At 57.3% G+C, this 27,125-nt stretch overlaps 1 protein-coding gene across 2 annotated transcripts in view; it reads right to left on the reverse strand.

Annotated features, from left to right (window-relative positions):
• Inpp5a (inositol polyphosphate-5-phosphatase A) overlaps positions 1-27,125 on the reverse strand; it is a 229,349-nt gene that overhangs the window by 19,987 nt on the left and 182,237 nt on the right. For both annotated transcript variants that reach the window (XM_042672306.1, XM_042672307.1), the window contains exons 10-11: positions 20,917-21,012; positions 20,715-20,789 (exon numbers count right to left, since the gene is read on the reverse strand). In XM_042672306.1, the coding sequence (XP_042528240.1) occupies positions 20,715-20,789; positions 20,917-21,012 (171 nt within the window). The remainder of the gene's footprint in view (positions 1-20,714; positions 20,790-20,916; positions 21,013-27,125) is intronic.

Consider the following 27,125-nt stretch of genomic DNA (forward strand, 5'->3'; position numbering starts at 1 on the left):
CCATCACGTGACTGTCTACACGCCTTCCACATGACACCCTGCTGCCTTCCCATCACGTGACTGTCTACACGCCTTCCACATGACACCCTGCTGCCTTCCCATCACGTGACTGTCTACACGCCTTCCACATGACACCCTGCTGCCTTCCCATCACGTGGCTGTCTACACGCCTTCCACACAACACCCTGCTGCCTTCCCATCACGTGGCTGTCTACATGCCTTCCATGACACCCTGCTGCCTTCCCATCACGTGACTGTCTACACACCTTCGATGACACCCTGCTGCCTTCCCATCACGTGACTGTCTACACGCCTTCCATGACACCCTGCTGCCTTCCCATCACGTGGCTGTCTACACGCCTTCCATGACACCCTGCTGCCTTCCCATCACGTGGCTGTCTACACGCCTTCCACACAACACCCTGCTGCCTTCCCATCACGTGACTGTCTACACGCCTTCCACACAACACCCTGCTGCCTTCCCATCACGTGACTGTCTACACGCCTTCCACATGACACCCTGCTGCCTTCCCATCACGTGACTGTCTACACGCCTTCCACATGACACCCTGCTGCCTTCCCATCACGTGGCTGTCTACACGCCTTCCATGACACCCTGCTGCCTTCCCATCACGTGACTGTCTACACGCCTTCCACATGACACCCTGCTGCCTTCCCATCACGTGACTGTCTACACACCTTCGATGACACCCTGCTGCCTTCCCATCACGTGACTGTCTACACGCCTTCCATGACACCCTGCTGCCTTCCCATCACGTGACTGTCTACACGCCTTCCATGACACCCTGCTGCCTTCCCATCACGTGACTGTCTACACGCCTTCCACACAACACCCTGCTGCCTTCCCATCACGTGACTGTCTACACGCCTTCCATGACACCCTGCTGCCTTCCCATCACGTGACTGTCTACACGCCTTCCACATGACACCCTGCTGCCTTCCCATCACGTGACTGTCTACACACCTTCGATGACACCCTGCTGCCTTCCCATCACGTGACTGTCTACACGCCTTCCATGACACCCTGCTGCCTTCCCATCACGTGACTGTCTACACGCCTTCCACACAACACCCTGCTGCCTTCCCATCACGTGACTGTCTACACGCCTTCCATGACACACTGCTGCCTTCCCATCACGTGACTGTCTACATGCCTTCCATGACACCCTGCTGCCTTCCCATCACGTGATTGTCTACACGCCTTCCATGACACCCTGCTGCCTTCCCATCACGTGACTGTCTACACGCCTTCCACACAACACCCTGCTGCCTTCCCATCACGTGACTGTCTACACGCCTTCCATGACACCCTGCTGCCTTCCCATCACGTGACTGTCTACACGCCTTCCACATGACACCCTGCTGCCTTCCCATCACGTGACTGTCTACACGCCTTCCACACAACACCCTGCTGCCTTCCCATCACGTGACTGTCTACACGCCTTCCACACAACACCCTGCTGACTTCCCATCACGTGGCTGTCTACACGCCTTCCACATGACACCCTGCTGCCTTCCCATCACGTGACTGTCTACACGCCTTCCACATGACACCCTGCTGCCTTCCCATCACGTGACTGTCTACACGCCTTCCACACAACACCCTGCTGCCTTCTCATCACGTGGCTGTCTACATGCCTTCCATGACACCCTGCTGCCTTCCCATCACATGACTGTCTACACACCTTCGATGACACCCTGCTGCCTTCCCATCACGTGACTGTCTACACGCCTTCCATGACACCCTGCTGCCTTCCCATCACGTGGCTGTCTACACGCCTTCCACATGACACCCTGCTGCCTTCCCATCACGTGACTGTCTACACACCTTCCACATGACAACCTGCTGCCTTCCCATCACGTGACTGTCTACACGCCTTCCACATGACACCCTGCTGCCTTCCCATCACGTGACTGTCTACACACCTTCGATGACACCCTGCTGCCTTCCCATCACGTGGCTGTCTACACACCTTCCACATGACACCCTGCTGCCTTCCCATCACGTGACTGTCTACACGCCTTCCATGACACCCTGCTGCCTTCCCATCACGTGACTGTCTACACGCCTTCCATGACACCCTGCTGCCTTCCCATCACGTGACTGTCTACACGCCTTCCATGACACCCTGCTGCCTTCCCATCACGTGACTGTCTACACGCCTTCCATGACACCCTGCTGCCTTCCCATCACGTGACTGTCTACACGCCTTCCATGACACCCTGCTGCCTTCCCATCACGTGGCTGTCTACACGTCTTCCATGACACCCTGCTGCCTTCCCATCACGTGACTGTCTACATGTCTTCCATGACACCCTGCTGCCTTCCCATCACGTGACTGTCTACACACCTTCCACATGACACCCTGCTGCCTTTCCATCACATGACTGTCTACACACCTTCCATGACACCCTGCTGCCTTCCCATCACGTGACTGTCTACACACCTTCCATGACCCTGCTGCCTTCCCATCACGTGGCTGTCTACACGCCTTCCATGACACCCTGCTGCCTTCCCATCACGTGGCTGTCTACACGCCTTTCATGACACCCTGCTGCCTTCCCATCACGTGACTGTCTACACGCCTTCCACATGACACCCTGCTGCCTTCCCATCACGTGACTGTCTACACGCATTCCACATGATGCCCTGCTGCCTTCCCATCACGTGGCTGTCTACACGCTTTCCATGACACCCTGCTGCCTTCCCATCACGTGACTGTCTACACGCCTTCCATGACACCCTGCTGCCTTCCCATCACGTGACTGTCTACACGCCTTCCATGACACCCTGCTGCCTTCCCATCACGTGACTGTCTACACGCCTTCCATGACACCCTGCTGCCTTCCCATCACGTGACTGTCTACACGCCTTCCATGACACCCTGCTGCCTTCCCATCACGTGACTGTCTACACGCCTTCCATGACACCCTGCTGCCTTCCCATCACGTGACTGTCTACACGCCTTCCATGACACCCTGCTGCCTTCCCATCACGTGACTGTCTACACGCCTTCCACATGACACCCTGCTGCCTTCCCATCACGTGACTGTCTACACGCCTTCCACACAACACCCTGCTGCCTTCCCATCACGTGACTGTCTACACGCCTTCCATGACACCCTGCTGCCTTCCCATCACGTGACTGTCTACACGCCTTCCACATGAAACCCTGCTGCCTTCCCATCACGTGGCTGTCTACACACCTTCCATGACACCCTGCTGCCTTCCCATCACGTGACTGTCTACACGCCTTCCACATGACACCCTGCTGCCTTCCCATCACGTGACTGTCTACACGCCTTCCACACAACACCCTGCTGCCTTCCCATCACGTGACTGTCTACACGCCTTCCATGACACCCTGCTGCCTTCCCATCACGTGACTGTCTACACGCCTTCCACATGACACCCTGCTGCCTTCCCATCACGTGACTGTCTACACGCCTTCCACACAACACCCTGCTGCCTTCCCATCACGTGACTGTCTACACGCCTTCCATGACACCCTGCTGCCTTCCCATCACGTGACTGTCTACACGCCTTCCACATGAAACCCTGCTGCCTTCCCATCACGAGGCTGTCTACACGCCTTCCATGACACCCTGCTGCCTTCCCATCACGTGACTGTCTACACGCCTTCCACACAATACCCTGCTGCCTTCCCATCACGTGACTGTCTATACGCCTTCCACATGACACCCTGCTGCCTTCCCATCACGTGACTGTCTACACGCCTTCCACACAATACCCTGCTGCCTTCCCATCACGTGACTGTCTACACGCCTTCCATGACACCCTGCTGCCTTCCCATCACATGACTGTCTACACGCCTTCCATGACACCCTGCTGCCTTCCCATCACGTGACTGTCTACATGCCTTCCATGACACCCTGCTGCCTTCCCATCACGTGGCTGTCTACATGCCTTCCATGACACCCTACTGCCTTCCCATCACGTGACTATCTACACGCCTTCCATGACAACCTGCTGCCTTCCCATCACGTGACTGTCTACATGCCTTCCATGACACCCTGCTGCCTTCCCATCACGTGACTGTCTACACGCCTTCCACATGACACCCTGCTGCCTTCCCATCACGTGGCTGTCTACACACCTTCCACATGACACCCTGCTGCCTTCCCATCACGTGACTGTCTACATGCCTTCCATGACACCCTGCTGCCTTCCCATCACGTGACTGTCTACATGCCTTCCATGACACCCTGCTGCATTCCCATCACGTGACTGTCTACACGCCTTCCATGACACCCTGCTGCCTTCCCATCACGTGACTGTCTACACGCCTTCCACATGATGCCCTGCTGCCTTCCCATCACGGGGCTGTCTACACGCCTTCCACATGACACCCTGCTGCCTTCCCATCACGTGACTGTGTACACGCCTTCCACATGAAAGCCTGCTGCCTTCCCATCACGTGACTGTCTACACGCCTTCCATGACACCCTGCTGCCTTCCCATCACGTGGCTGTCTACACGCCTTCCATGACACCCGGCTGCCTTCCCATCACGTGACTGTCTACACGCCTTCCAAGACACCCTGCTGCCTTCCCATCATGTGACTGTCTACACGCCTTCCATGACACCCTGCTGCCTTCCCATCACGTGGCTGTCTACACGCCTTCCATGACACCCTGCTGCCTTCCCATCACGTGACTGTCTACACGCCTTCCACATGACGCCCTGCTGCCTTCCCATCACGTGACTGTCTACACGCCTTCCACATGACACCCTGCTGCCTTCCCATCACGTGGCTGTCTACATGCCTTCCATGACACCCTGCTGCCTTCCCATCACGTGACTGTCTACACTCCTTACACATGACACCCTGCTGTCTTCCCATCACGTGGCTGTCTACACGCCTTCCATGACACCCTGCTGCCTTCCCATCACGTGACTGTCTATACTCCTTCCACATGACACCATGCTGCCTTCCCATCACGTGACTGTCTACACGCTTTCCATGACACCCTGCTGTCTTCCCATCACGTGGCTGTCTACACGCCTTCCATGACACCCTGCTGCCTTCCCATCACGTGACTGTCTACACGCCTTCCACATGAAACCCTGCTGCCTTCCCATCACGTGGCTGTCTACACGCCTTCCACATGACACCCTGCTGCCTTCCCATCACGTGACTGTCTACACGCCTTCCATGACACCCTGCTGCCTTCCCATCACGTGACTGTATACACGCCTTCCACATGACACCCTGCTGACTTCCCATCACGTGACTGTCTACACGCCTTCCACATGACACCCTGCTGCCTTCCCATCACGTGACTCTCTACACACCTTCCATGACACCCTGCTGCCTTCCCATCACGTGGCTGTCTACACACCTTCCACATGACACCCTGCGGCCTTCCCATCACGTGGCTGTCTACACGCCTTCCATGACACCCTGCTGCCTTCCCATCACGTGACTGTCTACACGCCTTCCACATGACACCCTGCTGCCTTCCCATCACGTGGCTGTCTACACGCCTTCCAGGACACCCTGCTGCCTTCCCATCACGTGACTGTCTACACACCTTCCACATGACACCCTGCTGCCTTCCCATCACGTGGCTGTCTACACGCCTTCCATGACACCCTGCTGCCTTCCCATCACGTGACTGTCTACACACCTTCCACATGACGCCCTGCTGCCTTCCCATCACGTGGCTGTCTACACACCTTCCACATGACGCCCTGCTGCCTTCCCATCACGTCACTCTACACGCCTTCCATGACACCCTGCTGCCTTCCCATCACGTGACTGTCTACGCCTTCCATGACACCCTGCTGCCTTCCCATCACGTGACTGTCTACACGCTTTCCATGACACCCTGCTGCCTTCCCATCACGTGACTGTCTACACACCTTCCATGACCCTGCTGCCTTCCCATCACGTGACTGTCTACACGCCTTCCATGACACCCTGCGGCCTTCCCATCACGTGACTGTCTACACGCCTTCCATGACACCCTGCTGCCTTCCCATCACGTGATTTTCTACACGCCTTCCATGACACCCTGCTGCCTTCCCATCACGTGACTGTCTACACGCCTTCCACACAACACCCTGCTGCCTTCCCATCACGTGACTGTCTACACGCCTTCCATGACACCCTGCTGCCTTCCCATCACGTGACTGTCTACACGCCTTCCACATGAAACCCTGCTGCCTTCCCATCACGTGGCTGTCTACACGCCTTCCACATGACACCCTGCTGCCTTCCCATCACGTGACTGTCTACACGCCTTCCACATGACACCCTGCTGACTTCCCATCACGTGACTGTCTACACGCCTTCCACATGACACCCTGCTGCCTTCCCATCACGTGACTCTCTACACACCTTCCATGACACCCTGCTGCCTTCCCATCACGTGGCTGTCTACACACCTTCCACATGACACCCTGCGGCCTTCCCATCATGTGGCTGTCTACACGCCTTCCATGACACCCTGCTGCCTTCCCATCACGTGACTGTCTACACGCCTTCCACATGACACCCTGCTGCCTTCCCATCACGTGGCTGTCTACACGCCTTCCAGGACACCCTGCTGCCTTCCCATCACGTGACTGTCTACACACCTTCCACATGACACCCTGCTGCCTTCCCATCACGTGACTGTCTATACGCCTTCCATGACACCCTGCTGCCTTCCCATCACGTGACTGTCTACATGCCTTCCATGACACCCTGCTGCCTTCCCATCACGTGACTGTCTACACGCCTTCCATGACACCCTGCTGACTTCCCATCACGTGGCTGTCTACACGCCTTCCATGACACCCTGCTGCCTTCCCATCACGTGACTGTCTACACGCCTTCCATGACACCCGGCTGCCTTCCCATCACGTGACTGTCTACACGCCTTCCACATGACACCCTGCTGCCTTCCCATCACGTGGCTGTCTACACGCCTTCCATGACACCCTGCTGCCTTCCCATCACGTGACTGTCTACATGCCTTCCATGACACCCTGCTGCCTTCCCATCACGTGACTGTCTACACGCCTTCCACATGACACCCTGCTGCCTTCCCATCACGTGGCTGTCTACACACCTTCCACATGACACCCTGCTGCCTTCCCATCACGTGACTGTCTACATGCCTTCCATGACACCCTGCTGCCTTCCCATCACGTGACTGTCTACATGCCTTCCATGACACCCTGCTGCATTCCCATCACGTGACTGTCTACACGCCTTCCATGACACCCTGCTGCCTTCCCATCACGTGACTGTCTACACGCCTTCCACATGATGCCCTGCTGCCTTCCCATCACGGGGCTGTCTACACGCCTTCCACATGACACCCTGCTGCCTTCCCATCACGTGACTGTGTACACGCCTTCCACATGAAACCCTGCTGCCTTCCCATCACGTGACTGTCTACACGCCTTCCATGACACCCTGCTGCCTTCCCATCACGTGGCTGTCTACACGCCTTCCATGACACCCGGCTGCCTTCCCATCACGTGACTGTCTACACGCCTTCCAAGACACCCTGCTGCCTTCCCATCATGTGACTGTCTACACGCCTTCCATGACACCCTGCTGCCTTCCCATCACGTGGCTGTCTACACGCCTTCCATGACACCCTGCTGCCTTCCCATCACGTGACTGTCTACACACCTTCCACATGACACCCTGCTGCCTTCCCATCACGTGGCTGTCTACATGCCTTCCATGACACCCTGCTGCCTTCCCATCACGTGACTGTCTACACGCCTTCCATGACACCCTGCTGCCTTCCCATCACGTGACTGTCTACATGCCTTCCATGACACCCTGCTGCCTTCCCATCACGTGGCTGTCTACACGCTTTCCACATGACGCCCTGCTGCCTTCCCATCACGTGACTGTCTACATGCCTTCCACATGATGCCCTGCTGCCTTCCCATCACGTGGCTGTCTACACACCTTCCATGACACCCTGCTGCCTTCCCATCACGTGACTGTCTACACTCCTTACACATGACACCCTGCTGTCTTCCCATCACGTGGCTGTCTACACGCCTTCCATGACACCCTGCTGCCTTCCCATCACGTGACTGTCTACACTCCTTACACATGACACCCTGCTGTCTTCCCATCACGTGGCTGTCTACACGCCTTCCATGACACCCTGCTGCCTTCCCATCACGTGACTGTATACACGCCTTCCACATGACACCCTGCTGACTTCCCATCACGTGACTGTCTACACGCCTTCCACATGACACCCTGCTGCCTTCCCATCACGTGACTGTCTACACGCCTTCCACATGACACCCTGCTGCCTTCCCATCACGTGACTCTCTACACACCTTCCATGACACCCTGCTGCCTTCCCATCACGTGGCTGTCTACACACCTTCCACATGACACCCTGCGGCCTTCCCATCACGTGGCTGTCTACACGCCTTCCATGACACCCTGCTGCCTTCCCATCACGTGACTGTCTACACGCCTTCCACATGACACCCTGCTGCCTTCCCATCACGTGGCTGTCTACACGCCTTCCAGGACACCCTGCTGCCTTCCCATCACGTGACTGTCTACACACCTTCCACATGACACCCTGCTGCCTTCCCATCACGTGGCTGTCTACACGCCTTCCATGACACCCTGCTGCCTTCCCATCACGTGACTGTCTACACACCTTCCACATGACGCTCTGCTGCCTTCCCATCACGTCACTCTACACGCCTTCCATGACACCCTGCTGCCTTCCCATCACGTGGCTGTCTACACGCCTTCCATGACACCCGGCTGCCTTCCCATCACGTGACTGTCTACACGCCTTCCATGACACCCTGCTGCCTTCCCATCACGTGACTGTCTACACGCCTTCCACATGACACCCTGCTGCCTTCCCATCACGTGACTGTCTACATGCCTTCCACATGACACCCTGCTGCCTTCCCATCACGTGACTGTCTACACGCCTTCCACATGACGCCCTGCTGCCTTCCCATCACGTCACTCTACACGCCTTCCATGACACCCTGCTGCCTTCCCATGACGTGACTGTCTACGCCTTCCATGACACCCTGCTGCCTTCCCATCACGTGACTGTCTACACGCTTTCCATGACACCCTGCTGCCTTCCCATCACGTGACTGTCTACACACCTTCCATGACCCTGCTGCCTTCCCATCACGTGACTGTCTACACGCCTTCCATGACACCCTGCGGCCTTCCCATCACGTGACTGTCTACACGCCTTCCATGACACCCTGCTGCCTTCCCATCACGTGATTGTCTACACGCCTTCCATGACACCCTGCTGCCTTCCCATCACGTCACTCTACACGCCTTCCATGACACCCTGCTGCCTTCCCATCACGTGACTGTCTACACGCCTTCCACACAACACCCTGCTGCCTTCCCATCACATGACTGTCTACACGCCTTCCATGACACCCTGCTGCCTTCCCATCACGTGACTGTCTACACGCCTTCCATGACACCCTGCTGCCTTCCCATCACGTGACTGTCTACACGCCTTCCACATGACACCCTGCTGCCTTCCCATCACGTGACTGTCTACACGCCTTCCATGACACCCTGCTGCCTTCCCATCACGTGACTGTCTACACGCCTTCCACATGAAACCCTGCTGCCTTCCCATCACGTGGCTGTCTACACGCCTTCCACATGACACCCTGCTGCCTTCCCATCACGTGACTGTCTACACGTCTTCCATGACACCCTGCTGCCTTCCCATCACGTGACTGTCTACACGCCTTCCACATGACACCCTGCTGACTTCCCATCACGTGACTGTCTACACGCCTTCCACATGACACCCTGCTGCCTTCCCATCACGTGACTCTCTACACACCTTCCATGACACCCTGCTGCCTTCCCATCACGTGGCTGTCTACACACCTTCCACATGACACCCTGCGGCCTTCCCATCATGTGGCTGTCTACACGCCTTCCATGACACCCTGCTGCCTTCCCATCACGTGACTGTCTACACGCCTTCCACATGACACCCTGCTGCCTTCCCATCACGTGGCTGTCTACACGCCTTCCAGGACACCCTGCTGCCTTCCCATCACGTGACTGTCTACACACCTTCCACATGACACCCTGCTGCCTTCCCATCACGTGACTGTCTATACGCCTTCCATGACACCCTGCTGCCTTCCCATCACGTGACTGTCTACATGCCTTCCATGACACCCTGCTGCCTTCCCATCACGTGACTGTCTACACGCCTTCCATGACACCCTGCTGACTTCCCATCACGTGGCTGTCTACACGCCTTCCATGACACCCTGCTGCCTTCCCATCACGTGACTGTCTACACGCCTTCCATGACACCCTGCTGCCTTCCCATCACGTGACTGTCTACACGCCTTCCACATGACACCCTGCTGCCTTCCCATCACGTGGCTGTCTACACGCCTTCCATGACACCCTGCTGCCTTCCCATCACGTGACTGTCTACACACCTTCCACATGACGCCCTGCTGCCTTCCCATCACGTCACTCTACACGCCTTCCATGACACCCTGCTGCCTTCCCATCACGTGGCTGTCTACAGGCCTTCCATGACACCCGGCTGCCTTCCCATCACGTGACTGTCTACACGCCTTCCATAACACCCTGCTGCCTTCACAATAACGTGGCTGTCTACACGCCTTCCACATGACACCCTGCTGCCTTCCCATCACGTGGCTGTCTACACGCCTTCCATGACACCCTGCTGCCTTCCCATCACGTGACTGTCTACACGCCTTCCACATGACACCCTGCTGCCTTCCCATCACGTGACTGTCTACACACCTTCCACATGACGCCCTGCTGCCTTCCCATCACGTCACTCTACACGCCTTCCATGACACCCTGCTGCCTTCCCATCAGGTGACTGTCTACGCCTTCCATGACACCCTGCTGCCTTCCCATCACGTGACTGTCTACACGTCTTCCATGACACCCTGCTGCCTTCCCATCACGTGACTGTCTACACGCCTTCCACATGACACCCTGCTGACTTCCCATCACGTGACTGTCTACACGCCTTCCACATGACACCCTGCTGCCTTCCCATCACGTGACTCTCTACACACCTTCCATGACACCCTGCTGCCTTCCCATCACGTGGCTGTCTACACACCTTCCACATGACACCCTGCGGCCTTCCCATCACGTGGCTGTCTACACGCCTTCCATGACACCCTGCTGCCTTCCCATCACGTGACTGTCTACACGCCTTCCACATGACACCCTGCTGCCTTCCCATCACGTGGCTGTCTACACGCCTTCCAGGACACCCTGCTGCCTTCCCATCACGTGACTGTCTACACACCTTCCACATGACACCCTGCTGCCTTCCCATCACGTGACTGTCTATACGCCTTCCATGACACCCTGCTGCCTTCCCATCACGTGGATGTCTACACGCCTTCCATGACACCCTGCTGCCTTCCCATCACGTGACTGTCTACACGCCTTCCATGACACCCTGCTGCCTTCCCATCACGTGACTGTCTACACACCTTCCACATGACACCCTGCTGCCTTCCCATCACGTGGCTGTCTACACGCCTTCCATGACACCCTGCTGCCTTCCCATCACGTGACTGTCTACACACCTTCCACATGACGCCCTGCTGCCTTCCCATCACGTCACTCTACACGCCTTCCATGACACCCTGCTGCCTTCCCATCACGTGGCTGTCTACACGCCTTCCATGACACCCTGCTGCCTTCCCATCATGTGACTGTCTACATGCCTTGCACATGACACCCTGCTGCCTTCCCATCACGTGGCTGTCTACACGCCTTCCACATGACACCCTGCTGCCTTCCCATCACGTGACTGTCTACACACCTTCCATGACACCCTGCTGCCTTCCCATCACGTGACTGTCTATACACCTTCCACATGACACCCTGTTGCCTTCCCATCACGTGACTGTCTACACGCCTTCCATGACACCCTGCTGCCTTCCCATCACATGACTGTGTACACGCCTTCCAGGACACCCTGCTGCCTTCCCATCACGTGACTGTCTACACGCCTTCCATGACACCCTGCTGCCTTCCCATCACGTGACTGTCTACACGCCTTCCATGACACCCTGCTGCCTTCCCATCACGTGACTGTCTACACACCTTCCACATGACACCCTGCTGCCTTCCCATCACGTGACTGTCTACACGCCTTCCATGACACCCTGCTGCCTTCCCATCACGTGACTGTCTACACGCCTTCCATGACACCCTGCTGCCTTCTCATCACGTGGCTGTCTACACGCCTTCCACATGACGCCCTGCTGCCTTCCCATCACGTGACTGTCTACACACCTTCCACATGACACCCTGCTGCCTTCCCATCACGTGGCTTTCTACACGTCTTCCATGACACCCTGCTGCATTCCCATCACGTGGCTGTCTACACGCCTTCCACACGACAGCCTGCTGCCTTCCCATCACATGACTGTCTACACGCCTTCCATGACACCCAGCTGCCTTCCCATCACGTGACTGTCTACAAGCCTTCCATGACACCCTGCTGCCTTCCCATCACGTGACTGTCTACATGCCTTCCACATGACACCCTGCTGCCTTCCCATCATGTGACTGTCTACACGCCTTCCATGACACCCTGCTGCCTTCCCATCACGTGACTGTCTACACGCCTTCCATGACACCCTGCTGCCTTCTCATCACGTGGCTGTCTACACGCCTTCCACATGACGCCCTGCTGCCTTCCCATCACGTGACTGTCTACACACCTTCCACATGACACCCTGCTGCCTTCCCATCACGTGGCTTTCTACACGTCTTCCATGACACCCTGCTGCATTCCCATCACGTGGCTGTCTACACGCCTTCCACACGACAGCCTGCTGCCTTCCCATCACATGACTGTCTACACGCCTTCCATGACACCCTGCTGCCTTCACATCACGTGACTGTCTACATGCCTTCCATGACACCCTGCTGCCTTCCCATCACGTGACTGTCTACATGCCTTCTATGATACCCTGCTGCCTTCCCATCACGTGACTGTCTACACACCTTCCACATGACACCCTGCTGCCTTCCCATCACGTGGCTGTCTACACGCCTTCCACATGACACCCTGCTGCCTTCCCATCACGTGATTGTCTACACGCCTTCCATGACACCCTGCTGCCTTCCCATCACGTGGCTGTCTACACACCTTCCACATGACACCATGCTGCCTTCCCATCACGTGGCTGTCTACACGCCTTCCATGACACCCTGGTGCCTTCCCATCACGTGGCTGTCTACACGCCTTCCACACAACACCCTGCTGCCTTCCCATCACGTGACTGTCTACACGCCTTCCATGACACCCTGCTGCCTTCCCATCACGTGACTGTCTACACGCCTTCCACATGACGCCCTGCTGCCTTCCCATCACGTGACTGTCTACATGCCTTCCATGACACCCTGCTGCCTTCCCATCACGTGACTGTCTACACGCCTTCCATGACACCCTGCTGCCTTCCCATCACGTGGCTGTCTACACGCCTTCCACATGACACCCTGCTGCCTTCCAATCACGTGACTGTCTACACGCCTTCCACATGACACCCTGCTGCCTTCCCATCACGTGACTGTCTACACGCCTTCCACGTGACACCCTGCTGCCTTCCCATCACGTGACTGTCTACACGCCTTCCATGACACCCTGCTGCCTTCCCATCACGTGACTGTCTACACGCCTTCCATGACACCCTGCTGCCTTCCCATCACGTGGCTCTCTACATGTCTTCCATGACACCCTGCTGCCTTCCCATCACGTGGCTGTCTACATGCCTTCCATGACACCCTGCTGCCTTTCCATCACATGACTGTCTACACGCCTTCCATGACACCCTGCTGCCTTCCCATCACGTGACTGTCTACACGCCTTCCATGACACCCTGCTGCCTTCCCATCACGTGGCTGTCTACACGCCTTCCACATGACACCCTGCTGCCTTCCCATCACGTGACTGTCTACACGCCTTCCACATGACACCCTGCTGCCTTCCCATCACGTGACTGTCTACACGCCTTCCACATGACACCCTGCTGCCTTCCCATCACGTGACTGTCTACACGCCTTCCACATGACACCCTGCTGCCTTCCCATCACGTGACTGTCTACACGCCTTCCATGACACCCTGCTGCCTTCCCATCACGTGACTGTCTACACGCCTTCCATGACACCCTGCTGCCTTCCCATCACGTGGCTGTCTACACGCCTTCCACATGACACCCTGCTGCCTTCCAATCACGTGACTGTCTACACGCCTTCCACATGACACCCTGCTGCCTTCCCATCACGTGACTGTCTACACGCCTTCCACGTGACACCCTGCTGCCTTCCCATCACGTGACTGTCTACACGCCTTCCATGACACCCTGCTGCCTTCCCATCACGTGACTGTCTACACGCCTTCCATGACACCCTGCTGCCTTCCCATCACGTGGCTCTCTACATGTCTTCCATGACACCCTGCTGCCTTCCCATCACGTGGCTGTCTACATGCCTTCCATGACACCCTGCTGCCTTTCCATCACATGACTGTCTACACGCCTTCCATGACACCCTGCTGCCTTCCCATCACGTGACTGTCTACACGCCTTCCATGACACCCTGCTGCCTTCCCATCACGTGGCTGTCTACACGCCTTCCACATGACACCCTGCTGCCTTCCCATCACGTGACTGTCTACACGCCTTCCACATGACACCCTGCTGCCTTCCCATCACGTGACTGTCTACACGCCTTCCACATGACACCCTGCTGCCTTCCCATCACGTGACTGTCTACACGCCTTCCATGACACCCTGCTGCCTTCCCATCACGTGACTGTCTACACGCCTTCCATGACACCCTGCTGCCTTCCCATCACGTGGCTCTCTACATGTCTTCCATGACACCCTGCTGCCTTTCCATCACATGACTGTCTACACGCCTTCCATGACACCCTGCTGCCTTCCCATCACGTGACTGTCTACACGCCTTCCATGACACCCTGCTGCCTTCCCATCACGTGACTGTCTACACTCCTTACACATGACACCCTGCTGCCTTCCCATCACGTGACTGTCTACATGCCTTCCATGACACCCTGCTGCCTTCCCATCACGTGGCTGTCTACACGCCTTCCACATGACACCCTGCTGCCTTCCCATCACGTGACTGTCTACACGCCTTCCACATGACACCCTGCTGCCTTCCCATCACGTGACTGTCTACACGCCTTCCACATGACACCCTGCTGCCTTCCCATCACGTGACTGTCTACACGCCTTCCATGACACCCTGCTGCCTTCCCATCACGTGACTGTCTACACGCCTTCCATGACACCCTGCTGCCTTCCCATCACGTGGCTGTCTACACGCCTTCCATGACACCCTGCTGCCTTCCCATCACGTGACTGTCTACACGTCTTCCATGACATCCTGCTGCCTTCCCATCACGTGGCTGTCTACACGCCTTCCATGACACCCTGCTGCCTTTCCATCACATGACTGTCTACACGCCTTCCATGACACCCTGCTGCCTTCCCATCACGTGACTGTCTACACGCCTTCCATGACACCCTGCTGCCTTCCCATCACGTGACTGTCTACACTCCTTACACATGACACCCTGCTGCCTTCCCATCACGTGACTGTCTACACGCCTTCCATGACACCCTGCTGCCTTCCCATCACGTGACTGTCTACACACCTTCCATGACACCCTGCTGCCTTCCCATCACGTGACTGTCTACACGCCTTCCATGACACCCTGCTGCCTTCCCATCACGTGACTGTGTACACGCCTTCCATGACACCCTGCTGCCTTCCCATCACGTGACTGTCTACACGCCTTCCATGACACCCTGCTACCTTCCCATCACATGGCTGTCTACATGCCTTCCATGACCCTGCTGCCTTCCCATCACGTGACTGTCTACACGCCTTCCATGACACCCTGCTGCCTTCCCATCACGTGGCTGTCTACACACCTTCCATGATGCCCTGCAATGACAAAGTACCTCTCCCATCCCAGTGCTCACCAGGCGTCAGCTGAATGCCAGAAGCTGGCTGGCTTTGAACAAATCCTTCACATTTTTGCCCTCCTGGACTTCCCATCTAATGGGAGTGTGGAAAGTTACAGTGACAGCCACACAGACAGATGTAAACCTGCTCTGCGAGTAGAAGATGGTCAAGTTGGGCCCTGGGGCCCTGGTCTGTCAGTGGGCTCTGACAGGCCAGCAGAAGCCTCCCCCCATGAATGGTGTGGCGAATGCTGAAGGCTCCAGACTTCCACATCAACATGAAACGATGGGAGTTAAAGCCACTGCTGCCACTGGCACAAAATGCCAGATGTGGCGTCTAACTGAAAATTACTGTTGAATTGATCCTTTGTATCTGTTTGAGATTTTTCACAAACACCATAACCAATTTCACATGTATCTTAAACATTCTTCTTGATTACAAAGTGAAAAGCAGCCAGGCCAGTGTATGGACAATGATAAAGCAGCTGCTGGTCATACGTATCTGTCAGGGGCGTCCCAGCTGCACAGATTCCACAGTTGCTGCAGAGACTGCACTGATAAAGAAAAAGAGCCTAGAAAATCAATGCGCCCGAGCTGGGTGGCTGCTAACCACACAGACAACATCTCCATCCAACAGGCCCCACACTTCACGATTCCCAAGCCCTGCCCTGGGACAGCGAAGGAAAATTTAATCTCTCCAAACCCTCACCAGGGCACTCCATCCTGCATCCCTGACAGCCACACTTACAATTAATTATACAATTTCGATGGGAATATCGACTAAACAAAGCTATAAATCATAGAAAAAGTCAATAGGCATGGACACATTCAATCATGTCCCGGCCAATGATTACTACTCTTAAAATACAATAATTATTTTCAGAAGCCAGCTTGAATTAAATTTCTGTCAGACAAGTACAAGACCGGTGGTTGATGAAGGATGCGATGGATTTTGGGGCAGAGTCTGGCACAGGTGCATCCATCTACGCAGGGCAGTTTGCTTCCAGTGTTTGTGGGACCACGTGTATGGCCGGACCATGAGAATGAGATGATCTCCGTGCTCATTAGGCCGTTTATTTTGCCCCTCCCGGTTGAGGGGGACAACCCTGGATTCTGAACAGGGAACCTCCAGGGCCGGCTGGTGTGTCGGGGGACCCTGGGCGCCTCTGGAGGTGTGTGCCTCAGGACTGGATGGCCACGCTGACGGCCCAGGTCCCACCTGAGTCCAAACCACATGCTCTGCCTGTAGGCAGAGCTGCCCCAACCCGGGGCTCCCCATCTTTCCACGCAGGCACGGGTCCTTCCCAGACCACGCCTGGAAACCCTCCTCTATTCCAACGCAGCCTCAAGATAACAAGTTCTCTTGAGTGTTCAAACGAATGTTCTTCTCACATGCCACACTGCATACACAGAACGTTACTGGGTACAGCGGAACAGGGTTGATTAATTGTGGTCAATCTGCTAAGAGAACCACACAGCCTTTGGACCCACAGAAGATACCCCCAGAAAGGTAGGTGTGTGTGTGTGTGTGTGTGTGTGTGTGTGTGTAGTGAGCATGTGCTCACATGCCGGTTTGGGGACTGAACTCAGGGCTGGGCACCATCCCCAAAATTAGGTGCTCAAAGCTAATGCTCAACCATTTGAGTCTCTTCTGGCTTTTGGGGGGCTTAATTGGAGACCAGAGTCGCACGGACTTCTCTGCCTGGGCTGGCTTTGAATGGGGACCCTCAGATCTCAGCCTCCTGAGTTGCTAGGATTACAGGCCTGAGCTACAAGCTCTGTCCCAGCTCAAGTTGTCTCCCCTCAGCTACTGGAGCCTGCTCACAGTGACCACAGTGTTCTGTCCCTACGGCTCCAGCGCTGTCCCTGACCCTCCACTTGCTTCCTGCTTGAACACCATTTTCCAGGCTCTACTGGGAGTCCCAGAACACCCACCTCCCAAAGGCTGTCCTCTGCTGGAGTGGCAGGACACTGTCCTGTTCAAGCAGACAGTAGGCAGGATGGCATGGCACTGCCCCATGAGTAAGACTCACCAGTGGACTGCAGTGATGAGTGTGTGGAGGGACACTGTGACCCCAGGGGGGGGGGGTGAGGAGGAAGAGGAGGGGACACTGTGACCCCAGGGGGGTGAGGAGGAAGAGGAGGGGGCACTGTGACCCTGGGGAGGTGGAGGGAAGAGGAGGGGACACTGTGACCCCGGGGAGGTGGAGGGAAGAGGAGGGGACACTGTGACCCCGGGGGGGGGGGAGGTGGAGGGAAGAGGAGGGGACACTGTGACCCCGGGGGGGGGTGAGGAGGAAGAGGAGGGGACACTGTGACCCCGGGGGGGGGTGAGGAGGAAGAGGAGGGAACACTGTGACCCCGGGGGGTGAGGAGGAAGAGGAGGGACACTGTGACCCCAGGGGGGGGTGAGGAGGAAGAGGAGGGGACACTGTGACCCCAGGGGGGGTGAGGAGGAAGAGGAGGGGACACTGTGACCCCAGGGGGGGTGAGGAGGAAGAGGAGGGGGCACTGTGACCCCAGGGGGGGGTGAGGAGGAAGAGGAGGGGCACTGTGACCCCAGGGGGGGTGAGGAGGAAGAGGAGGGAACACTGTGACCCCGGGGGGGTGAGGAGGAAGAGGAGGGGACACTGTGACCCCGGGGGGGTGAGGAGGAAGAGGAGGGGACACTGTGACCCCGGGGGGGGGTGAGGAGGAAGAGGAGGGGACACTGTGACCCCGGGGGGGGGGTGAGGAGGAAGAGGAGGGGACACTGTGACCCCGGGGGGGGGGCGGAGGGAGGAAGTGGAGGGGGCACTGTGACCCCGGGAGGGGGGCAGAGGGAGGAAGTGGAGGGGGCACTGTGGCCCCGGGGGGCACCGCAGGGAGGGCACCAGGGAACACAGTGGAGAAGCCAAAGTAGATCCTGTGACTCCAGTGTTCCAGGCTCTAGGGCCAGTGAGGAAGTTGGAGGAAGGAGGCCAAGGCTGGCCCTGAGCCAGAGCTGGCCGGAGGACAGAGGACTGGATGTCAGAGGAGAATGCAGGTGTGCTCTGATCATGTGAGGGGATGGACCTGCATGGGCTCTAGAAATAAGCGAGTCACAAGTTGCCAGACTCTGGGTTGGAGGGCATCAAGTGCAGATGTGACTTCCCATGAGAAACAGGATATGGGGGTGAGTTGGAGACCAGGGGACAAAGGCAGATCTCCCGAATGAGGGGATTGGAAGAACACGGGATCCCGGCTAGTCTTTTGACAGACCTGGGCGCGGCCTTCTCCTGTCTAGGCGCTTTTCCCTCACTGGTATGTGGGAACCGGGCACCCAGCCTGAGTCAGGCACCGTCTGGTGTGCCCATGGGTCAGGAGAAGCCCGCCAGAGCGGGCACACGTGCCCTTCCCGCCACTCCTGAGTCAGGCTCTGGCAGCCCCGAAGGCCAGGAGCACAGTCCTCACCCCACCCCCAGGAAGTGCCCACCAGGGAGCAGCTGGCGGAGGACGACTTTGAGAGTTAATTCTTCACTGTGGCCTAGAATCACCACAGAGGAGCCTCCACCAGACACGGGCAAGCCCTGGCACTGCCACTTTACCCTCAACACAGGCATGCTGCATAGCCTATCCACTAAAGCTGGAGAGTTATGCTGCAGTAAGAGCCAGCCATCCGGAGAACCACAGGGCCTGCCAGCCCTGCCTGTGCACACCCTTGCAGAAAGGACAGAGCAGGAGCGGCACGGCTGCCTCTGGCAGGGGTCCCAGTCCTGCTCAGTACATTCTCATCAACACACAGCTTAGTTTACACACATGCTCATAAACACATGCACATACATACGTGTATAGTTCACATGTGCTTGATGCACACACAATTATGAACACAAGCTCATGCATACAATGGGCCCACAATGCACAGACACACATGTACTCAGCAACACACACACATCACAGATGCACTCAGCACATCAGCACACACATTTGTGAACACACATGTATTCACTACACACACGTGCAAGGCATATATGTACTCACTACACACAGCACAATGCACTCAGCACACGTACAACAGCACACATGCACTCATTCATGCAATGCATTATCAGACATGTACTCAGCACACACATATATGAACATACATGTGCTCGCTATGTGCATGCACATGGACACATATACTCGGTACACACACCAGCACAATGTAGGCCACACACATGCATCAGCACACATGCACTAACTACATGCACATTCATGGACATACACGTTCTCAGTACAGGCATGTGCATGGACACACAGGTACCCAGTGTGCACAGGCACACATGTATGCAGTATACACATCAAATATGTATATAATGTGGATGCACATGCATGTACTCAGTACATGCACGGGCTTGCATGTACTCAGTATACATGTTGACACAGCTGTGCTCAGTACACACATGTGGACACACATATGTGCTTAGTTCATGCCCGTGCCAGAGGCACAGCTTACCCCTGCTGCCAGGAACTCCCTGGTTCCCGCCACAGGCAGCTAAGACTTTACCTCTGCCAGCAGGAGTCTAATGCCAACAGGGTGCCTGTTAACCGGCCCACCCAGCCAGCCCCAAGCCAAGCACAGGCCTGGAAGCTAAGCCCGAGTGGTCCATGTCACCCAAGAGGAGTCTGAGGGTAACTGGCCACAGGCCTGGGAGGAAAACTCACCGCAGTGCCATTGTTGTCCCGGAAGACATCCTGGTTGAAGTAGTCAAAGAGCTTCTTTTCCAACTGGAGCACGACCTGCCAAGTCAGAGAGGCCTCAGTGCTGAGGGAGTGGAGGTGCCCATGTGCCCCGAGCCCTTGCTCCCCAGGCCAGGAACGGCCAGTGGCTGTCCTGTGTCAGGAGCCCCAGCCACAAGCCACTCACCTTCCGGTCATTGTCTGACTCCCGAAATATTAACTTCACAACTTCATTGGTGTCGGCAGCCCGGACTGTCTGCATCGTGGCTTTTGTGCAGAGTGTCTGGAAAGACAGGGAGGGACTCAGTGCTCCTGTGCCCTGGGCCGGAGCGGCCTGACACGGAAACCCGTGTTTCATGACACCTTCTGCCAGGGAGCGCGTGCGGCAAAGCCGCTGCTCCTGCGCCACGAGGTGGGCGGTGGGTGGCAGCTGTGCCAGCCCGGGCTGAGTAGAGCAGCCCACAGAACACAGGCAGCCCGCCTTGTGCTCTGCATTCCTACTCAAAAGCAAGAGGAGCCACTGGCCGCACCCCGTGCGCGCGGAGCGCTGTGCACCCCGTGCGTGCGGAGCGCTGTGCACCCCGTGCGTGCGGAGCGCTGTGCACCCCGTGCGTGCGGAGCGCTGTGCACCCCGTGGGTGCGGAGCGCTGTGCACCCCGTGCGTGTGGAGCGCTGCGCGGGCCGCACCCCGTGTGTGCGGAGCACTGTGCACCCCGTGTGTGGGGAGCGCTGCGCGGGCCGCACCCCGTGTGTGCGGAGCACTGTGCACCCCGTGTGTGGGGAGCGCTGCGCGGGCCGCACCCCGTGCGTGCGGAGCGCTGTGCACCCCGTGCGTGGGGAGCGCTGCGCGGGCCGCACCCCGTGCGTACGGAGCACTGTGCACCCCGTGTGTGGGGAGCGCTGCGCGGGCCGCACCCCGTGCGTGCAGAGCGCTGTGCACCCCGTGCGTGCGGAGCACTGTGCACCCCGTGTGTGGGGAGCGCTGCGCGGGCCGCACCCCGTGCGTGCGGAGCGCTGTGCACCCCGTGTGTGTGGAGCGCTGTGCACCCCGTGCGTGTGGAGCGCTGCGCGGGCCGCACCCCGTGTGTGCGGAGCACTGTGCACCCCGTGTGTGGGGAGCGCTGCGCGGGCCGCACCCCGTGTGTGTGGAGCGCTGTGCACCCCGTGCGTGTGGAGCGCTGTGCACCCCGTGCGTGCGGAGCGCTGTGCACCCCGTGCGTGCGGAGCGCTGTGCACCCCGTGCGTGTGGAGCGCTGTGCACCCCATGTGTGTGGAGCGCTGTGCACCCCGTGTGTGTGGAGCGCTGTGCACGGAGCGCTGTGCACCCCGCGCGTGTGAAGCACTGTGCACCCCGCGCGTGCGGAGCACTGTGCACCCTGCGCATGTGGAGCACTGAGCAGTCCACACCCCGCGCATGTGGAGCACTGAGCAGTCCACACCCCGCGCATGTGGAGCACTGAGCAGTCCACACCCCGTGCATGCGGAGCACTGAGCAGTCCACACCCCGCGCGTGCGGAGCACTGAGCAGTCCACACCCCGTGCGTGCGGGGCGCTGTGCGGGCCGCACTGGGCCTCCAGGAGCTGTCAGCTCGGACAAGTGTAAAAGGTGGCGGTGGCTGGTCTGGGATGATGGTCTGAGCAGGTACATTTTGCCTACAGCAGATGCCCACTGGGGGAAAACCGAGGTAGACTGATGCCCAGGGTGCGGGGAGATAAAGCCTCCTCGCCAGGCACAGCTGGGTGAGGAGAGCCACCACCTCCGCAGGCCACACATCTCACAACCACACACGCCTGGGCAGAAAGCCCGACAAGGCAGGGCCGAGGCACCTGGGCTGGGGTGGTACGGGAAGGGACGGTGGAGGAGGGCCTGGAAAACTTCCTCAGTAACAGTCCACAGCCCAATTATGTTTTGTGTGTTAAAATACATTTCAAAAACTATTTGAAAAAGAGAATATATGAATTTTACTTTTAAAAAGCCCACGGTTGCCAGGTGCCAGTGGCTCATACCTATAATCTGATACCTATAATCCTAGCTACTCAGGAAGCTGAGAATTGAGGATCACAGTTCAAAGCTAGCCTGGTCAGGAAAGTCCATGAGACTCTTATCTTCAATTAACTGCCAAAAAGCTGGAAACGGTGCTGTGGCTCCAAGTGGTAGAGCATTAGTCTTAAACATAAAAGCTCAGGGACAGTGCCCAGGCACTGAGTTCAGGTCCCAGAACCAGCACAAAATTAAAAAAAAAAAAAAAAAAAAAAAGACCACTGTAATAGACATGACTGACTGGTTAGGTGGGCGCATGCAGAAGCCTAGGGCTGGTGGGGGCCCGGCCTGGCCTCTCCTGGAAGGCACCCTGCCGGGATGGGCTGCCTCCGCTGTCCCGTCCCAGAGAGCCAGCTCTACGCACAGCATCTCAGCCAAGGCCCACCATGCCCAGAGCCACCCTAGGACAGGTCATCCACACTCAGGGCACAGGTCAGCTAGCTGGCCAAGCCCCTGAAGTGGCTTTTGGACTCCTATGTCACAAATCAGTCTGGCTGCAGGGGATTAAGACAAGTATCCAAACAACCAGGCACCTTGGCCACCCTGCCTACTGGATCCCAGAAGGGTGCTAATAGGCTTAAGGGGCTTAAGCCTCTTTCTATGAATGGGAGGGAGGGGGAGATGGGCAGGCTGGGGGCCAGAGGCCATTGTGGCCATGGAAGGCAGAGGTTCAGGAAATCCTCGGTTCTGTTTCCTGAAGGCATCTGCTGAAACGCTGGCAAAAACTGCTTTATTTCAGCACTCAGGCAGTGCCCAAATGACAGACATCTGAAGATTTCTTGGCCCGCCCCCTTCTCCCACACCCTCCCACACAGCTACCCCATTCACAGGCTGTAAAGAAGTAATCAGGGGCTGGGCCAGCAAAGCTGCCTTCCAATTCAGAGAAGCCATCCCCACTCATGCAGAAAGCAGCCGGCCTGCCTTCCCGGCTCAACTGCGGTGGAAGGGATTTTGCTCTTTTGAAAAGAGGAGAAATACCCCAAATACTATTTTGAAAAAGCCACCTAGGGTTCACTTCATCGCCAGTGCCTGCAGCAAAGGCTGCTGGAAAGGGTGACCCAGCCCAGGCCTGGCTGGCCCTTAACAGCCCTTCTTCCCCAGGAATTTGCCGGGACGCACCCTAAGGTGTGCAGCACGGAATCCCTGCTTCCGTCCTGCTGGTCCGTGTCCACACTCGCTCCTGTCTTGGTGTCACCAGCCCAGGGCACTGGTGATAGTGGGAGACAGCTGTTTCTGAGCTACTGAATCACACAACTATATAGCTCATTAGATTTGCACAAAGCCCGTGATAATCAGAGGCTCTGATATGAATGTGTACAGGGCCACACATTGCAGGAACCAAACCATTCTCTGAGTTCAAGACTCTATTAATGGGGCCAACAGCTTGTTGACCCTAATAGCCCAAGTCTTCCCAGTGCAACGTTCAACAGCCTGTTTAGAAAAACAGAAATAAAGCTGTGCTGCCCAGCCTGGCTCCACTGAAACCTCCAGACAGGAGCCAGCGCCCCCCCCCCCCCCCCAGGTTCTTCCACATGCCCATTTTACCCGGAAGGAGAGGGTGTAGTTGTCCTGGGAACACCGGGCCCAGCCAAGGGGTCTGCTAACAAGCGTTTGCAAAGGCCAGGTTGGAAGGGCATCTGGGCCTTGCATCTTGCCCTGGGATGCTGGACGGGCCCCAGCGACTCTTAGAAAGTAGACTCACAGTCCTGTAAGGTCCATGGAGGTCAGAGGAACAGAAAGAGCTTCTCAAGGTATCTGCTAGCCATGGAGAGTAGGCGGGGCTCTGTCTGCAGGCAGGACCCGTGTCCCGCCCCCACTCCCAGCCAGTGGCAGTAAAAAACTAAAAAGCATTCCAGTCTGCCTTTGCCAGTAGCTAAGGGAGCTCAGCTGCCATCTGTAGTGTACTGCCAAGGGCGTGGGCACCACACACCACAGGCTCCACCCGCAGAGATGGCAGTCGTGCCGAGACCACGCCAGGCCTGCGCACTCCCAGGTCACGGCCAGCACCACCCGTTAGTCCCTGACGCCAGGACGGAGGCAGGCACTGCTGCCCTGCGGCACGCCTCCTTGACACATTCTGACAGCCTGCTGGACACCGTCCCTGTGCCCCTGAACTGGCTGCACATCTGCACAGGTGAACAATGAGGCATCTCAGAGGACGAACAAGGGTCAAGGGTCAAGCCTGAGTGAAGACAGGTAGGCCAGGGCCAGCGGACACCTGATCTGAAGAGAAACCCGTGCCACCGCTCCTGTCCACCCGCACCCAGGACAGCACCGGTCAACCAGGCACCCAGGCCGTGCGCAGCACAGCCTCCGGTGCTGAGCTCTGGAATTCTCCGGTGGGTCCCGGACTTGAGATGCTGCTGCTCCAGGACTCACAGGGCCATGGGTAAAGAGGCATATTCAGATACTAGAACCAGGGCTGACCTGTTCTCAGACTCGGTTGCACAGCATGTGAACCCTCAGGGGCTGAATTAAATTTTCTCACAAATTGAAAGCAACACTAACTTCAGGTTGCAGATGACACAGAAGAGCCTGCCCCTCTAGGCCGGTGCCTCAGGCTGGGGCAGCACCACGCAGGCTCCCGCCCCAACTTAGACCTGGCTGCAGCAGCCTCTTGTTTTCTCAGCACACATCCATAAAGAAAAAGGGCAGCTGGCCCCACCTAGCTCTGTAAGCCCTGCTCAGCAGCATGCAGTTGGGCGCTGCAGCTCTTACAAGCGGGCCTTTGGCTGAGGACAGAGCCCTCGCCTCCGGCTTGGCCTGCTCTCCATGGTCTGGACATCGGATCAAGGTGCTCCGAAGCCAGGTGGCTCTGGGCCCCAGCCGCTCCTGTGGCCTGGGAAACCCTAGATCAGCCTGAGGGCCCGCAGGCCTGAAGGTTCCTGCGAAGGCCATTCCAGAGCTGCCCCGCAAGCAAAGGCGCCAAGCCCCAGAGGACTGTGTGTGAGGGACTACCACCTGTGGCTGGCAGACGTCCACAGACTGCTCCCGGAGGTGGCCCTGACTCTACACACCCTGCCTGCTGGAAGACTTCACGTGGTGCCCAGGGATGAGGAAGGGAGGAAGGCGGGACCGGCCTGCGCCAGACGCAGTACGGGCCACCCTGCTGGCCGGCCGGTGGGTGGGCTCGCAGATACATCTTCCCAATTTCTCATGCTCATCCCTCTAAACACGACCCTGCTCCCAAGCCTTTATCCCTTTGACAACTTCAGCAGGAAAACATGCAGAATCTCTGATAGCATGAAATCGGGAACAAAGGCCCCTGACAGAGGGGTGAGGAGTGGCTGCGGCGGCCGAATCTCAGGAACGTCAGAAGGAGATGCTTACAGAGAAACGGTCCTTAGAGAACGTCTTTGGCATTTTAGAACGAGGTATGGAAGCAGGCAGCAGGCTGGGAACAGAACCAGCATCATGAATCCCAACGATGCCCGGTTCTCAGGTCCATCTTGGACTCCATGGCAGGGAGGAGAGCTTGAACAGTGCATCCAGCACCACTGTCTCCTCTCCCATTTGCAGATACTTCTTGCTCTACAGGGCTGTAATTTGCTGAAATCTGAGCCACAGGCTCCAAGAGACATCAGTGAGTGAAGACCGCCAGCACAGGTGGGACGCTCTGGTTGAAACCAGACAGCCGTTGAAGGCGGTTGGGTCTCAGTTGCTGTTGGCTACGTGAAGCTGGGAGGGGTCCTGGCCTGCACTGCCTCTGGGAGGTGGAGCAGCCACAGGACTGGACGTGGGCAAGAGCTGGGCTCCGAGGAGGCCGCGCAGCTTGGTGAAGTACTCGTTGGACATGGCATGGACAGGGTGTGGACACAGAGAAGCAGACTCAGAGATACTTGTGCACGCTTGTGCAGCAGGGCTCCCCCACCTGGATCCACCATCAGTCACACATCAGCTGCCCACATCCTCACCCATCTGAGGCCCAACATCCAGAATGCCAGCATGGATACAGGCCACGGGCCGCTGGGCCCAGCGTGGCCACTTGGGAGAGGGCTTTTCCAGCAAAGGGGGCCCCAGGAATTGGGCCAACTTCTACCAATGCACTGAGGCCGTGGCTTCTGACTGACGGCTTTGGTGCAGAAGGCAGGCACGCTGCAGAGCTGAAGTCAGTCATGGGAACAGGCATGCAGAGTGCATGGCAGGACCCACACCAGACACCTTCATCTGGGGGCACCTCTGGCAGTGAGCAGTGCTGGTTCCCTGTACAGGGACGCCGTCTTTCTGATTCTGACAGCCGGGAGCCCCATGAAGTATGAACCTGTGCTGTGTTGACCCAGTAATCAAGGAAACAGCCCATAGAGCCGAACATGGGGACAGGAACGTGTGGGTGGCTTATTGCTGGAAAGGGGCTA

The sequence above is a fragment of the Dipodomys spectabilis genome, unplaced genomic scaffold (genome assembly GCF_019054845.1).
Source record: "Dipodomys spectabilis isolate Male_0828 unplaced genomic scaffold, ASM1905484v1 ptg000693l, whole genome shotgun sequence".
NCBI lineage: Eukaryota > Metazoa > Chordata > Mammalia > Rodentia > Heteromyidae > Dipodomys > Dipodomys spectabilis.